The sequence below is a fragment of the Solanum pennellii genome, chromosome 3, assembly GCF_001406875.1.
Source record: "Solanum pennellii chromosome 3, SPENNV200".
Lineage (NCBI taxonomy): Eukaryota > Viridiplantae > Streptophyta > Magnoliopsida > Solanales > Solanaceae > Solanum > Solanum pennellii.
In genome coordinates, this window is record NC_028639.1 from 60,699,479 (window position 1) to 60,713,773 (window position 14,295).

The 14,295-nt window shown below is 33.1% G+C and overlaps 2 protein-coding genes across 3 annotated transcripts; one reads left to right on the forward strand and one right to left on the reverse strand.

Annotated features, from left to right (window-relative positions):
* Positions 1-3,479: 3,479 nt before the first annotated feature.
* On the forward strand, positions 3,480-6,460 carry LOC107013538 (O-fucosyltransferase 19-like). Of its 2 annotated transcripts, none has more exons than XM_027915461.1 (8): positions 3,480-3,991; positions 4,088-4,160; positions 4,246-4,313; positions 4,470-4,558; positions 4,680-4,812; positions 4,981-5,213; positions 5,462-5,938; positions 6,010-6,460. In XM_027915461.1, exons 1-8 carry the CDS (start codon positions 3,674-3,676, stop codon positions 6,197-6,199), a joined length of 1,581 nt encoding a protein of 526 aa, XP_027771262.1. In that variant the 5' UTR covers positions 3,480-3,673; the 3' UTR covers positions 6,200-6,460. The 2 variants fall into 2 exon arrangements, with proteins under 2 accessions (XP_027771262.1, XP_027771261.1); XM_027915460.1 differs by having other exon boundaries at positions 3,481-3,991; positions 4,243-4,313.
* Positions 6,461-11,519: 5,059 nt separating this feature from the next.
* Positions 11,520-13,768, reverse strand: LOC107012463 (proline transporter 2-like). The gene is made up of 6 exons (XM_015212316.2): positions 13,517-13,768; positions 13,326-13,420; positions 12,976-13,165; positions 12,722-12,846; positions 12,273-12,488; positions 11,520-12,021 (listed from the first exon to the last, which is right to left on the reverse strand). The coding sequence occupies exons 1-6, from the start codon at positions 13,662-13,664 to the stop codon at positions 11,653-11,655; spliced, it is 1,143 nt and encodes a 380-aa protein (XP_015067802.1). The 5' UTR covers positions 13,665-13,768; the 3' UTR covers positions 11,520-11,652.
* Between the last annotated feature and the right edge of the window lie 527 nt (positions 13,769-14,295).

The window sequence follows — 14,295 nt, forward strand, 5'->3', positions numbered from 1 at the left end:
CCCACCCCCAACCCCTAAAAAAATTAATTTTATTTTCTAAAAATACTATAAAGTTTAAATTTTTATTTTTTTACCCCACCCCCACCACCACACAAATAAAAATTGTTTTTAAAAAATTTTTTCAATTTCATAAATTATTTTCTACTCTAGTAAAAATAAAAGATGTCTCTCATAAACATTTTTCATTCATAAATCAAACACTAAAAATCATTTTAGAAAAATATTTTCTACTCACCAACCAAACATGAGAAAATAAGTCAAAAATCTACTTGTTTTCCAGGAAAACTTCATACCAAACACACCCTTAATGTAAAGAAATAAATAAGTGAAACATTAAAACTTTACAAAAGTACTTACTCATCTCTGAACTCAAGATATTAAGATATATATAAAATATATACCGTAACTCTATTGGGAGATTCTCTAACCGACAACCATCACTATGAGTTGCAGGATGATACAACGTCTCGTCCACGTTGCTAGAACTGTCCTATACCGTTTCGGGATATAGGACATTTCAACTAAGTGGATCCACTAGTAAGCAATAAAGATTCATCTAAATAGTATGATCCTTTATCCATGTTGGCAAGACATGGTTTATGAGGATTTTGAGTTGTTTGAACTCATCCTCATATTGGTGTCCACTACTACTCCTAATTAGAGCTGTCAAATGGGTTGACCCAACGCAACCCTAAAAGTCTAGAGAGTTAAATGGGTTAGGAAGGTTTGGCCCTTTTAATCAAAGGGTCTATAAAATAGTAGTCCAACCCAACTCTAAGCGGGCCATAGGTTGAGACGGGTTGACCCTTCAACCAAAAAATGAACAAGATTGGTGTTTTATTATCGAACGTTGATATCTGGTAAACACGACATCAATACATACCAAATTCATTATGAATTACACAATTAAGTGAACTTACAAAAATTACATAATAGTCAAGATACAACATCGTAAGATTCATCATAGCAAAAAAAATCATAAACAAGAAAACAAATTAAAGGGAAATGGAAAGTTAGGCATAAAAACAAAAGTAGACTTGATTTTAGTGGGCTAATGGCTCTAAAATGTAAAAGTTCTGCAAAAGGAGTTAGACTTCATTTTGTATGTATATTAGACTTCATTTAACATCATAGCCCATGGGTTGGCCCTACAAGGCTAGAAGGTCAAATGAGGTTGGGTTAAAAAACCTCATACTAAATGAGTCAAAAATTAGGTCCAACCTCACTAATTCAAGGATTGGGTTGGGCCGACTTAATGGGTCAAGTCCATTTTGATAACTTTACTCCCAATAATATATACGCTCATGCTCAAACGAATAAATTCTTTTTCTGGTGTGAGATAATTACTCAAATTATTCTTTTAAAAGAAGTAACTGCTCTGAAATATCTCTGAATAAGCTCATTTAGGAATCAAAGTTCCTCTTTTCTCAATGTAACAAAATGATACGTTTGGGACTAGTTTGTTCCCTTTTAACTTTACTCAAAAATCCGTTTAAACTCTATTCAAACTCTATTGTACTTTTTCGAAAGCAAAATAGTTTAAAACAAACATTTATCATGATCTAATCATTGAGAAGTCATATTGCTTAAATATTGATGACATACTCGACTGACATATTAATCATGAATTTTAGTTATTTTCTCAATGTGAAAATAGTGCTTTTGGAAACATCCCTTTTAAAACTCTTTCCAAAACAATGTTTTTAAACTTTTCTTAAACTCACTTTAATTTTGAATGTGCACTAAGACAAGTGATTAGGTTATGCAGGAACTTTCAAAGGTAAATGGAGCCTGTAGGATCTAATACAGAGAGGGGAAATGTGGCTACAACTTAAAGGAATACTTTCGGATGAAACAAAGAAAAAATTGATCCAACGATCCTTGGCGTATTGCTAGCACAGGGCATTAAGCCTTCAACTTCAGATTAGGCCTAAGCACATTGTTGGCGCGTCGCCCCAGGCTCTGAAGGCCAGCCTTACGCTTTCACAGCACGCCGCCCCATGCCTCTCCCCAACATCCCGGACAAACTCAAGTCAAAATAGGACCTCAAATTGATTTGAAATTGGGAAATTGTTTTAAACTCTACTTATCTTTCTAACCCAAAATAAATATTTCAGAAATTTTCATACAATTCCTTTGAAAAACGTAACTATACTGAATCATAGGGTTCATGTGCTACTAAGCATGAACAATATTATAAGATTCACAAAATCAAAGGAATCAAAACCTCAATTGTTAAGGACTTGAATTCAATATTAAGAACTATGAATGGGTCCTTTAGATGTGGTGATTTCTAATTGAATTGAGATGTAAGCGTGAGGATGAACTAATCCAACACTATGAATAACCTTTCATTCTTGGAAGAATAAAGGTTCTTGGGGAAAATCGATGGAAACTTAAAACGCTTGAACCATAACTTTTTCTACTTGGTTCTTGGGGAAAATCGATAAAAACTTAAAATGCTTGAACCATAACTTTTTCTCCTTTTTGAATCTTGCTCTAATTCTTCTAAGTGTTAAAAAGAATGTGAAAAAAATATTTAACATTGATTAGAACCTTAATTAGGTAAAGAAAAACGTGACTTATGCTTAGTAGGAGTGGGAAAGATCAAACTACCCCTCTAAAAACGGTTGAGGTGCCTTACAAAAAGAAGGATTCACTAAAACAAACATATCTTTTTACTTTGGGTTTGAAATGAAGCAAACTTGGCGGCATTGGAAAGATGATTCAAAGTCTTTTGGTAGACCGCATTAGAATAAATAATCCATGCATTATGTATGGTATTATTAAGCTCTATGTTTGGTAGGAATTTGGACCTGTGTATAAATTAGTTATACATCCTATATGATATAATATTATACGATGTATTACTTCCATTTGGAAGTATTAATAATACATAGATATAATACCATGGGATAAGGCTATTTAAAGACAAACAAATTATTTTAATTATTTTCTTAATTTTATGTTTTATGTTTGTACTAGTAAATATGTTTAAATAAATTAGCTTTCAAATCAGTTGTTTGTTACTAAATAGATCTAATACAAATTTGAAAGGAGAGTTATTTGACATGTACATGGTGTTTATCTTTATTGAAGTTCGATCAGTAATAAAACTTTCAACTTAACTTGGTGCTAGGGATTCTAGTTAGTAACCTCAATTCATATCCAAAATCATTTTCACACAAAAAAATTGACCTTAACACCTAATAACAATTAAAAATCACTTGGTACAATCTTATTCACAAATAAAAAATGATCCGAATCTTAACACACAAATTTAGGAATGTTATTGTTTAGGTGTCCTTAAATTAGGTTGTCTTACTACTACAACACTTTTTCTTCTGAAGAAGAAATAAACACGTTTAATTTCCCAAAAATATTGCCTAATAAACAAATAGAGGAAACTACTTATCCACTACTCAACATTAATTGTATATATCGGTTATTATAATTTGTACATTGGGTGCTTTGCCTCATAAATCGGAGCCATTACTTCACAAAAGTGGAAAATGGGATGACTAATTGTTAACTAAACATGGGAATGAGGATGAAGCCCTTAACGTCCCTTCAAGGCTTATTATTCTCCTCTCCATTACCATGTCTCTCTTCCACTAATCACCATTTTTTCCCCTAACATTTTTTTCATTTTTTTGACACATTTTAGAAAAAAATGAGCAATTCCCCATTGGCAACAGGCACCATCACGACTTGTCGAAGACCGATAGATTCTGTCGAATACGCGGAGGAAAATGGTAACGGGAAAGTTAATATAGGACATCACAAGCATCGAAAAATATCGTCGTCGGTTAATGCGTTAATGAGACCAGGAAGATATCTAAGCCGTTGGATTTTTGGTGCATTAATCTTACTTATGATTTCCACCATGTTTGTGAAGATTATTCTCATACATTTATTTCTTAGAGTTAATGCCACCATCACTTCCCATCATGATTTCTTACAACTTCCACGTCATGTCATGCATGCACAGGTTCATTATTCTTTTTTTTTATTTCTCTATTAATTCACGAGTCAGACGTGGATTCAGGATTTTAACATCATAGGTATTAATGTCTTGTCTTCCCAGAATAGTGAAATTTGGGCAAACCTTGGAAGTGATAAGTTTTATAAATGTATCGATCGATCAAGTATAAAGACAAGTATGTATACTTAATTAACACTTGATAATCGAAGCAATAAGTATTAATTTTGTCATTAAGTTTAAACTTTTTTTTTTCTCAGAAGACAAAAGTATGAGCAATGGTTATATTTTAGTTCATGCAAATGGAGGACTTAACCAAATGAGAAGCGGGGTAAGACTAGCTACTTTATTAATTAATTACCAGTTCTTTTTGTTTCATAGTGTTCTAATATTAAACCAATAGTACTATGTAATTTTTGATTATTTTTTTTCCGAGTCGATTGGTATATGTGAAAATGAATAATTAATTATCATAATTTTGATGCAGATAAGCGATATGGTAGCAGTAGCAAAACTAATGAATGCAAGCTTGGTTCTTCCTATGTTAGATCACAAATCCTTTTGGACAGATCCTAGGTGCAAATAAATATACATATTCATTCTCCTGGTATTTAATTATTTGAAATAAAGTTGAAAAAAAAATTACTAAAATTCATCTTATAATGTCATCAATTTAATAATTAATTCTGTTTTACAGTGAATTCAAAGATATCTTTGACTGGCAACATTTCAGAAAATCTTTGGAAGATGATATTGAAGTATTGGAGTCTCTTCCTCCAAGTGTTGCAAATATTAAACCTTTTGTCAAAGCACCTGTTTCTTGGTCAAAGGCATGCTTTTCAGCTTCTTCACATATATTTTCCCCGGTCTCCAAAAATGTTGCGTGTCAGGTTCTCCAAAAATTGACACGTACCAGTCAACATTTTTGAAGAGTCTGAGGATTTGCTTCAAATTGATGGTGAGTTTCTACTTTGGCTGATCATGTTAATTTAGTGCAGGCCAGTTACTATAGTAGAGATATTTTGAAGATATTGAAGAGACAGAGAGTACTAGAATTCACTCACACTGATTCGCGGCTAGCAAACAATGGCATCCCAGATTCAATCCAAAAACTCCGATGCCATGCCATGTATGAAGCCATTCGTTTTACGGAGAAAATTGAACAACTTGGAACAAAGTTAGTAAACAGACTCAAGGAAAATGGTGAACCATATATAGCTCTGCATTTAAGGTACTTAAATACATAAGCCGAAAACTATAATTCTTACGTAGTATAGTATAGTACTATTAGTTGTCGTTTTAGAAATTAAGTTACAAAGACATATACTTATGACAGATATGAGAAAGATATGCTGGCTTTCACAGGCTGCAATCACAATCTTACCGAAAAGNCCCTCCAATTTTGTGTGCACTTAAATTTGAATAAACTGGAACAATTGACACACATGTCCCAGTTACAAATACATATATTTATGACAGATATGAGAAAGATATGCTGGCTTTCACAGGCTGCAATCACAATCTTACCGAAAAGGAAGCAGAGGAGCTTCGAAAATTGAGGTACAAAACAAAGCATTGGAAAGAGAAAAGGATAAATGGGACAGAAAGGAGGGTTCTAGGGCTATGTCCTATGACACCTCGAGAGGCTGCCATTTTTCTGGAGGCGATGGAATATCCATCAAACACTAAAATCTGCATAGTCGCGGGAGATACTTTTGGGAAAAATGGTTTAAAGGCACTTCAAGAAAGGTATCCAAATGTATATTACCATTACAATTTGGCAACAGAAGAAGAGTTGAAACCTTTTATGCAAAGGCATAATCAGCTTGCTGCATTAGATTATATTTTAGCTCTTCACGCTGACGTTTTCTTATACACGTATGATGGGAATATGGCTAAAGCAGTCCGTGGTCATCGCCTATTCCAAGGCTTTTGGAAAACAATCAATCCTGATAAGTAAGTAGATTAATTTTTTCTAGCATTTGCTTTCTTTTATGCTTCTTGTGTTAAATAGTTAGTTTTGACAGGCAAAATTTTGTGAGACTTATCGATGAAATGGACAACAAGAAGCTAAGTTGGAAAGAATTTGCAAGTCAAGTTAGGTTGTTACATGTAAACAGAACAGGAGCACCAAATGTTAGAGCTGTTGCGCATTCACCTAAACAGGAGGAAAATTTCTATGCAAATCCTTTCCCTGGTTGTATTTGTCTCAGATGATTGCCACGACATTCCTTATAGGCTGGCTTCCAATGGCTAAATTCTCACTTCTCATCCGCCGCACAGAGCCAAATGCACTATGGGTTCACATGTATACGAGTATCGATATTGAGTTGAACCATACAATGTAAGGTCCATCTGTCTGATCGTTTGTATATAAATCAACATGACTGATGCTTACACAAATCAAGTTTACATTTCAGCATATACTTTTGGTTGATCTTTTACGTAAATAAAACATGAAATAATATAAACTTGAAATTGACCTACTTTATTGGCTAGGCATAGGGGATCCAGCCTCTATCATAACAAGTTGCATAGCTATTTTAATAACATCTTCTAAATCTTGATTTTCATGACAATTGCTAACAAAGTTTAGGGCTTCATGAGCTAAAGAAAAAACATTGTTGTAGTGTTTTTGTTTGTGTTGACGCATTGCATCTTCAACAAGTCCCTGTGCACTTGAGAATTGGTCGGTACAATAGTAGTCTCCAACATACTCAGCTTCATATGTTTTTTTTAAAGCAAGTTTTATTGCTGATTCAAAATAACTTTCTGCTGAATTTTCAACTGCACAATAATATTGAGGAATATTCAGAAATAAGATAAATGCTACCATGAATAACAGAGAAGCCATTAATTCTTTCGTTTTACCTTGTGTGAAATACGTTCCATAATATAGACGTTCTACAATGAAATGAAACGTTCATAGTTTTAATTAATTTATAATTAAGTCATTTTCAGTTTACAAATTAAAAAGTGATTTAATTCAAAATAGAGTGGAGGAGTGATTTTAGGAGAAAGAGATGTAACGGGGATAGGAGAGATAAAATTGATTTAATATAAAATTATATATAAAATCATAAATAAGTCTTTTATTGTTGATATACAAATAGGTTGTGGGTCCCATTAATTAATAAAAAAATGAAACTATTATCATTGAGAGTAAATAAATTAAACGGAGAATAGTCTGTGGATCCTCGTACTTATATCGGATTGTATTATGGACTCTTCTACTTAGTTTTTTGTCATCTCGCAAAATGAGATTTTTAAATCTCTCTAACTATGTGTGTATCTCACTCTCCCGTACATAGATGACATGTTATATCCATCTCATATATATTAATGCCAAGTCATAATTTTCTTCATAATAATTTTTTAATTATTAGTAAAAATATTAAATAAAAGATAAATTTTAAAAAAAATCTATTTTATCAAATAAAATAAAATTATTATTTTTGTACACCTTTCCTCTACCTTCCCTAACCCACCATCACTGTCAAAACTCCACCATCTCCATATCACCATTTTTTTCTTCTTCGATTTTTTCACAATCCAGCAATCTGATGAAGTCATGAAACTACTTCACTCCCCGCTAATATCATTTTAATTTATTATTGACATTTCTAATCCTCCCTATTTTCACTATTTCACCACCAAGTCGGCGTCGTAAAACCCATTAGAATCCAATTGTAAAACCCAACATAGCATTTTCGATTTTCCTGCATGGATAGCAATACAAACTGGTCGGAACAAGGTAAAGGATCTCGTCGATGCCGGAGAAATCGATGGAGCCATTGCGTCGTCTACATTTTTTATGGCGGCGTCCATTTTTGCCGTCGTCATCGCCATTTTTACCGGCGAGATCAAAGTAACAACAACCTAAGTCATCTAACAACCACAATAACAACAACCAAGCCACCTAACAACCAGATCTAACCAAACTTTTCATAATCCAATGCTAACTACTATTTCACAACCCAAATTGCTTACAAATACAAGAATAATTTTGACACCAAAAGAGGTCAAGTTACTCATTAGAGATATCAATAACTCCACTAATTTCTGATTTTTCTTTGCTTATTATGTTCAAAAAATTTTGCCCACTTTCATTTTTTATTTAGGGTAACAAAAAAAAAAAGAAAAACAACAAAGAAGTTGAAAAGGAGCAAGGAAAGACAGAAAGATAGAAATTCAGGTATGGGAGAGAAAAAAGGGAAAATGATGATTGAAGAGGAAAAAAATAGGGATGGGTTGGGGAAAGAAGAAAGAAGTGAAAGAAAAATGAAGATAAATAACAACAGGGTGTGGATAAGAAAGAAAAATAGGTTGGAGTTGGGTTGGCTGGAAAAAAGGTAGTGTGGGGAAGAAGATCGAGGTAGTGTGGGGAAGAAGATGGAGTTTTTTTCCTTTTTAAATTTATTTTTTACAAAAAATAATTTTAATAACTTAAAAGTAAAAGTTGAAATTTCAAATATTATGTTCACTTGTCTTTGCAGGCGTGTGACTACACTCTCTTGCCAACTCATCTATATTAATGCCAAATAAGGATGATGAATGGTCAGATGGATTTAATATATTGTGTTATGTTGAGTATAAGAGTCCAGATGACAAAAAGCTAAGTAGAAGAGTCCATAATACAATCCGATACAAGTACGAGGGTCCACCAGACTATTCGGCCTAAATTAAACTATACCTTATTAATTAATTACTTAGTATAGTTTGTATGTAATTTTCCTTAATTTAGCCTTTTTAACTTGTACTTATGCTATTAAACGGGAGGGTTGAGTTGATATTAGAAATATCAAAATGGTTAAAATAGAAATTGGGCTGGGTTATGACCCACCCAAATAAGTTAGGCTCAAATGGGATAAAAATCGAGTTGGGTTATGACTCGCTTAATCTCAATAATTTTAATATTTTGTTATTTATCTTTTGTAATCACAATTTGAATTTTAATTTAAGAAAATAAAATTTTTTATCAAATGGATTGTCACGACCCAAAACGGGCCGCGACTGGCACCCACACTTATCCTACTATGTGAGCGAACCAAGCAATCTAATTCCCAACATTTCAACCATCAATAACAAAATATAATGCGGAAGACTTTAAACTCATTAATGAAAATNTTTTGCTTATTATGTTCAAAAATTTTTGCCCACTTTCATTTTTTATTTAGGGTAACAAAAAAAAAAGAAAAACAACAAAGAAGTTGAAAAGGAGCAAGGAAAGACAGAAAGATAGAAATTCAGGTATGGGAGAGAAAAAAGGGAAAATGATGATTGAAGAGGAAAAAAATAGGGATGGGTGGGGGAAAGAAGAAAGAAGTGAAAGAAAAAATGAAGATAAATGACAACAGGGTGTGGATAAGAAAGAAAAATAGGTTGGGGTTGGATTGGCTGGAAAAAAGGTAGTGTGGGGAAGAAGATCGAGGTAGTGTGGGGAAGAAGATGGAGTTTTTTTCCTTTTTAAATTTATTTTTTACAAAAAATAATTTTAATAACTTAAAAGTAAAAGTTGAAATTTCAAATATTATGTTCACTTGTCTTTGCAGGCGTGTGACTACACTCTCTTGCCAACTCATCTATATTAATGCCAAATAAGGATGATGAATGGTCAGATGGATTTAATATATTGTGTTATGTTGAGTATAAGGGTCCATATGACAAAAAGCTAAGTAGAAGAGTCAATAATACAATCCGATACAAGTACGAGGGTCCACCAGATTATTCTGCCTAAATTAAACTACACCTTATTAATTAATTACTTAGTATAGTTTGTATGTAATTTTCCCTTAATTTAGCCTTTTTAACTTGTACTTATGCTATTAAATGGGAGGGTTGAGTTGATATTAGAAATATCAAAATGGTTAAAATAGAAATGGGCTGGGTTATGACCCACCTAAATAAGTTAGGCTCAAATGGGACAAAAATCGAGTTGGATTATGACCCGCTTAATCTCAATAATTTTAATAATTTGTTATTTATCTTTTGTAATCACAATTTGAATTTTAATTTAAGAAAATAATTTTTTTAAACAAATGGATAGATAAATAAGGACTCGGAGAAACAACTGAAAGTGCGCAACTTCACTTGAACTTATATTATAATCTTCTTTCATCTTTCATAAAAAGCTTTGTAGTGAACAATTGAAAAAGAAAAGTAGAAGGAAAGATATTGACGGTATGTTATACAAGTAAAGGTCGTGTCAAGATAGAAACTTTGATTTGCATATCATAATGGATTTAAGATCAAACACACTATACAATCACAGTTCTCTTCAAACTCTAAAGAAAACCTTGAAACTCAAGGAGACTGGAAATAGCCACCACATCAGTGTTTCGAACCAGTATGAAATATCCCGTGTCAATTTATATTCTATATTTATACTGTAATACTAACTTGTAGTCGAGTCTAATAATCTATATATAAAGCCGAGTAAAGGACTTTTTAATACACCCCTCTTAACTTTCTTGTTTAACTTGTTCTTTAAGTTTAAACTGTGTTGCAAGATTGGTTCACTATACACAAATTTTGAAGAATTTGTCGATCATATTCTATGTGGTGCTCCTAAATGAAGATATTTAGTATTAATTAATTCAGAGAAATCATTAATAAGAGGATTTTTGAACCATTTTCAATAGATTGATGACATTCTTGATTCAATAGGGGAAAGAAAGACATTATTAAACTATTTCTAATATGTTAAGAATATTTTTGACCCAATAAATTGAAGGAAGGGAAAGTTTTGATCCAATAAGTCGAAGGGGAAAAAATTTGATCGAATAGGCGAAACTGGGAAATTTCTGAACCATTTTTAATACGTAAGGACTTTTATTTTAACCTTTTCTCTTAAATAAAAATGTACGATGTAGAACTTGTTTGTATCCTTGATAGAAACAGAAAGTGCATAACATTTTCATTTATTTTTTTTGGTTTTTCATTCGGCGTTCGGCATTTATATTAGAGTTCCGACTAAATTTGGACTGCATATTACAGGGTCATTCTGGAGGTGATGCTCCAACAAGATTTTGTCCATACCCAAGATTCAAAACCAAGACCTCTAGTCAAAAGTGAAACATTCCCACAGCTGCATCACAAGCCATGATGGTACAAAACATTTTACTCCTTTCGTCCGGTATTATTTGTCATGATTTCTATTTTTAGAGTCAAACTATAAAAACTTTGACTAACATTTTAAGATGTATTTTTTTACCATATTAATACGCAAGAAATTGCAATTTATGTTACTTTTCATTTAGTTTTAGAATATTCAATTTTTTGGTTTAAAATATCGAATCAATGTGATCTAATTTAATTTTGAAATAAATTAACTTTCGAAAAACGTAACATGACAAACAATACCGGACGAAGGGAGTAGTTGATACTCAACGGTTTGGCCTTGGGGGAATACCTTAGTGGCCTATATATGCTAAAATTCGAACTGCAGTTTGGTCCAAAAGTCTAGATATAATGTTCTCAAAATTCCTTTCACATATCACACTACCAATCTGCAAATCATTCATGATTCATCCAACTACATGATCAAATATTTACCTGTTTAAAGAGGGGAAAGTCATAAATATCTTATTCTAACAGAGAAGCTACAATGTTTGAATACAACTAACAACGTAACATGATACACATTCTCATCCAGGTAAACATCAAATGAGTTATAAATCTGCGAACGCATGGTAAGTTTTCGAGTCCATGGCAATAAGTCTTACAGCAGCAACTAATGCAGCAACAGCTAGGCAACTAAAAAAGACAATGTTGAACCAGTGCCAGCTTTTTTGTAAAGACGAAATTTGCTTCCTCATGTACATGTGATTTGGAAGAATAAATGTGAGTGGAATTGTACTGATAGCGCCGGTGAAGCTCATGAAATCTCCAAGAAAAGGTAACAGAGCAGATAGAAAAATGGTGATCGCTAGATAACCACCTCTAACTACTGTTCTGAATGACAGGTTGCGAAAAGCCAGTACACTTCCACTTATTCTATATTTAGTATCCAAATACTCGTATGTTGGACTTGCAAATATCTGATATGAACAACAACACCAAAATATTAGACATATGTATCAACTATACGTCAAGAAAGATAAGTGCTTAATTTTTTCGATAAGGAATGGGCACACTTCTTGGGGCAAATGGAGGGTACACTACTCGGGGTATGTCATAAGCAAACAGGTGTCTGCGATATTTCCTTCTTATCTGATCGAGTTGGTGTCATTTATTAATCTCATGAACTACTATTTCGGTTCATAAAAGGCGAAATTTGTGAGTTCCTTACGTGCAACGTAATGATGGATTGGATGAAAGCAGCAATGTTGGCTAATCCCCTCAGCCAAACAGGGCCGCTGACATTGTAGAGCAAATAAGACGATGATTTAGATCCATACGCCCAATACCCCATGTAAGTAACAGCATGCACTGGCACAACTCCTATAGTAAACTGAAAATATAGGGCTTTCAACATGTTGTCAACAACCGGTGCTCTAACAGTAGCCTGTCATATAATTGAATATAACAATATTAATGCGAGGACCATCATCATATGAAATTGATCAACAAATAAGTGTAGATATAAGAGCTGGAAAATCTTCATTGCATTGGACAACAACACAAGAGGTCATAGTTCAAATTTCCTTTGATCATTTTAGTAAGTCCTATCCATCGCATAAATTTATCAGTAAATCGTAGCTCCATAAAAGTTCACGAATAAATCTACAGCGTAAATACCTGGATCTCTGGGATCATTCCTGTGTTGTATACAAAAACAAGACTTGCAGCTGCACCAATAGTTGTAAAAGTTATACTAGAGGAGGATCCTGGAATGCTATAGTCCCTAGGAGGAGCATTAATACCTGCAATTTCACGTCGAGAGAGGGATACATACTTATATAATTAATTAAGTAAATACAATATACTCTTATCTATAACAAGTTGAGTTTTTAGAAGAGAAGGTCACGCTCGGTTAAATCAATTATGCATACCATCTTTAAGACACAAAGCAAAGGCTATTGAGAAATACACTATACTGAGGAATGTGGAAACTGCCATCCAAACACCTAGAGCTGACAAATGGGGCACAGAAACAGCGAAAAACACGCACGCTAATCCAGCGATTATGATGAAGTATGGAAGCTTCATCTCATGATCCTCCCTAAAGAGAAGATAGAAAGCCTGTCATTCATAAAAAAATGTTTCAGATTCATTTATATGAAGTTTGCTTTCACATTAATTAAAAAGGCTAACACTACTTTATGCTTATTAACTCATTATCGAAGGTTGTGAGTTTGAGTCACCAAAGGAACAACACGGGTGGAGCGTTTCATTACCCTACCTTTAAGGCTTGTCCACCCAAAATGATGAATCCAATATTTATCAAGAAAAGATTTGCATACTGTAATCCCCAAACAATGGCATAAGCTCTGTATCCTGCATCAACCAATAAAAGTTTGAACTACAACAACTCCAAATCTTGAGATGTTAAAAGTGACTACGACTCGTGGACTCGTCAATCTGTTTTCTTACCATACATAAATCCTGCAAGATCTCTATATCTGATATGCCTTTTTTCTCCATATTGATGGATCTTGGCCATAAGAGTACTGGCATATAATGATATGATTGTAGATAAAACCATACCAGTAACACCACCAATCCAACCCAGAGGAACCATGATTGTGCCAGCATATCCTAGTGCATAAGCACAATTGACAGTAGTCGTGAGAACAAGTCCCACCTGAAACCATGAATCTACATTTTGGAAAACATAAAAACACAATTATTACTCTTGTCCTTATAAAGTGCTAAAATTTGTATTCAATGTATATAAGAACAATAAATACTATTAAAGTAATAACAAGCAACCGAGGTTGTGGAGGATACAACTATTTACTTCAACAAAATAGTTATACCTAAAATTCTGCAAAGCTTCGAACTCTCTCAACAACTACAAAATCACTTCTTTAGAAAATGCATAATATATATATATGTGTGTGTGAAACTAGGTCTTAGGCCTATTCACAACCCAAAAGCTAGCTCAAAAGGAGGAGAATTGTCCAAGCCTTACGAGGAGTTCACCCATCTCATAAATAACCGATGTGGGACTTTTGTCATTCTTTAACAATATATATATACTGGTCCTTTGATACGTGTGTTGTACGTGATTACCAATTCAGAAAAATATATGTTATATATAGTAAATAATATTGCTTATTTAATTAACGACTTAATAATATGTCCTTTAACTAGACCTCATTTCAAATTTATACCCTCCAATTTTGTGTGCACTTAAATTTGAATAAACT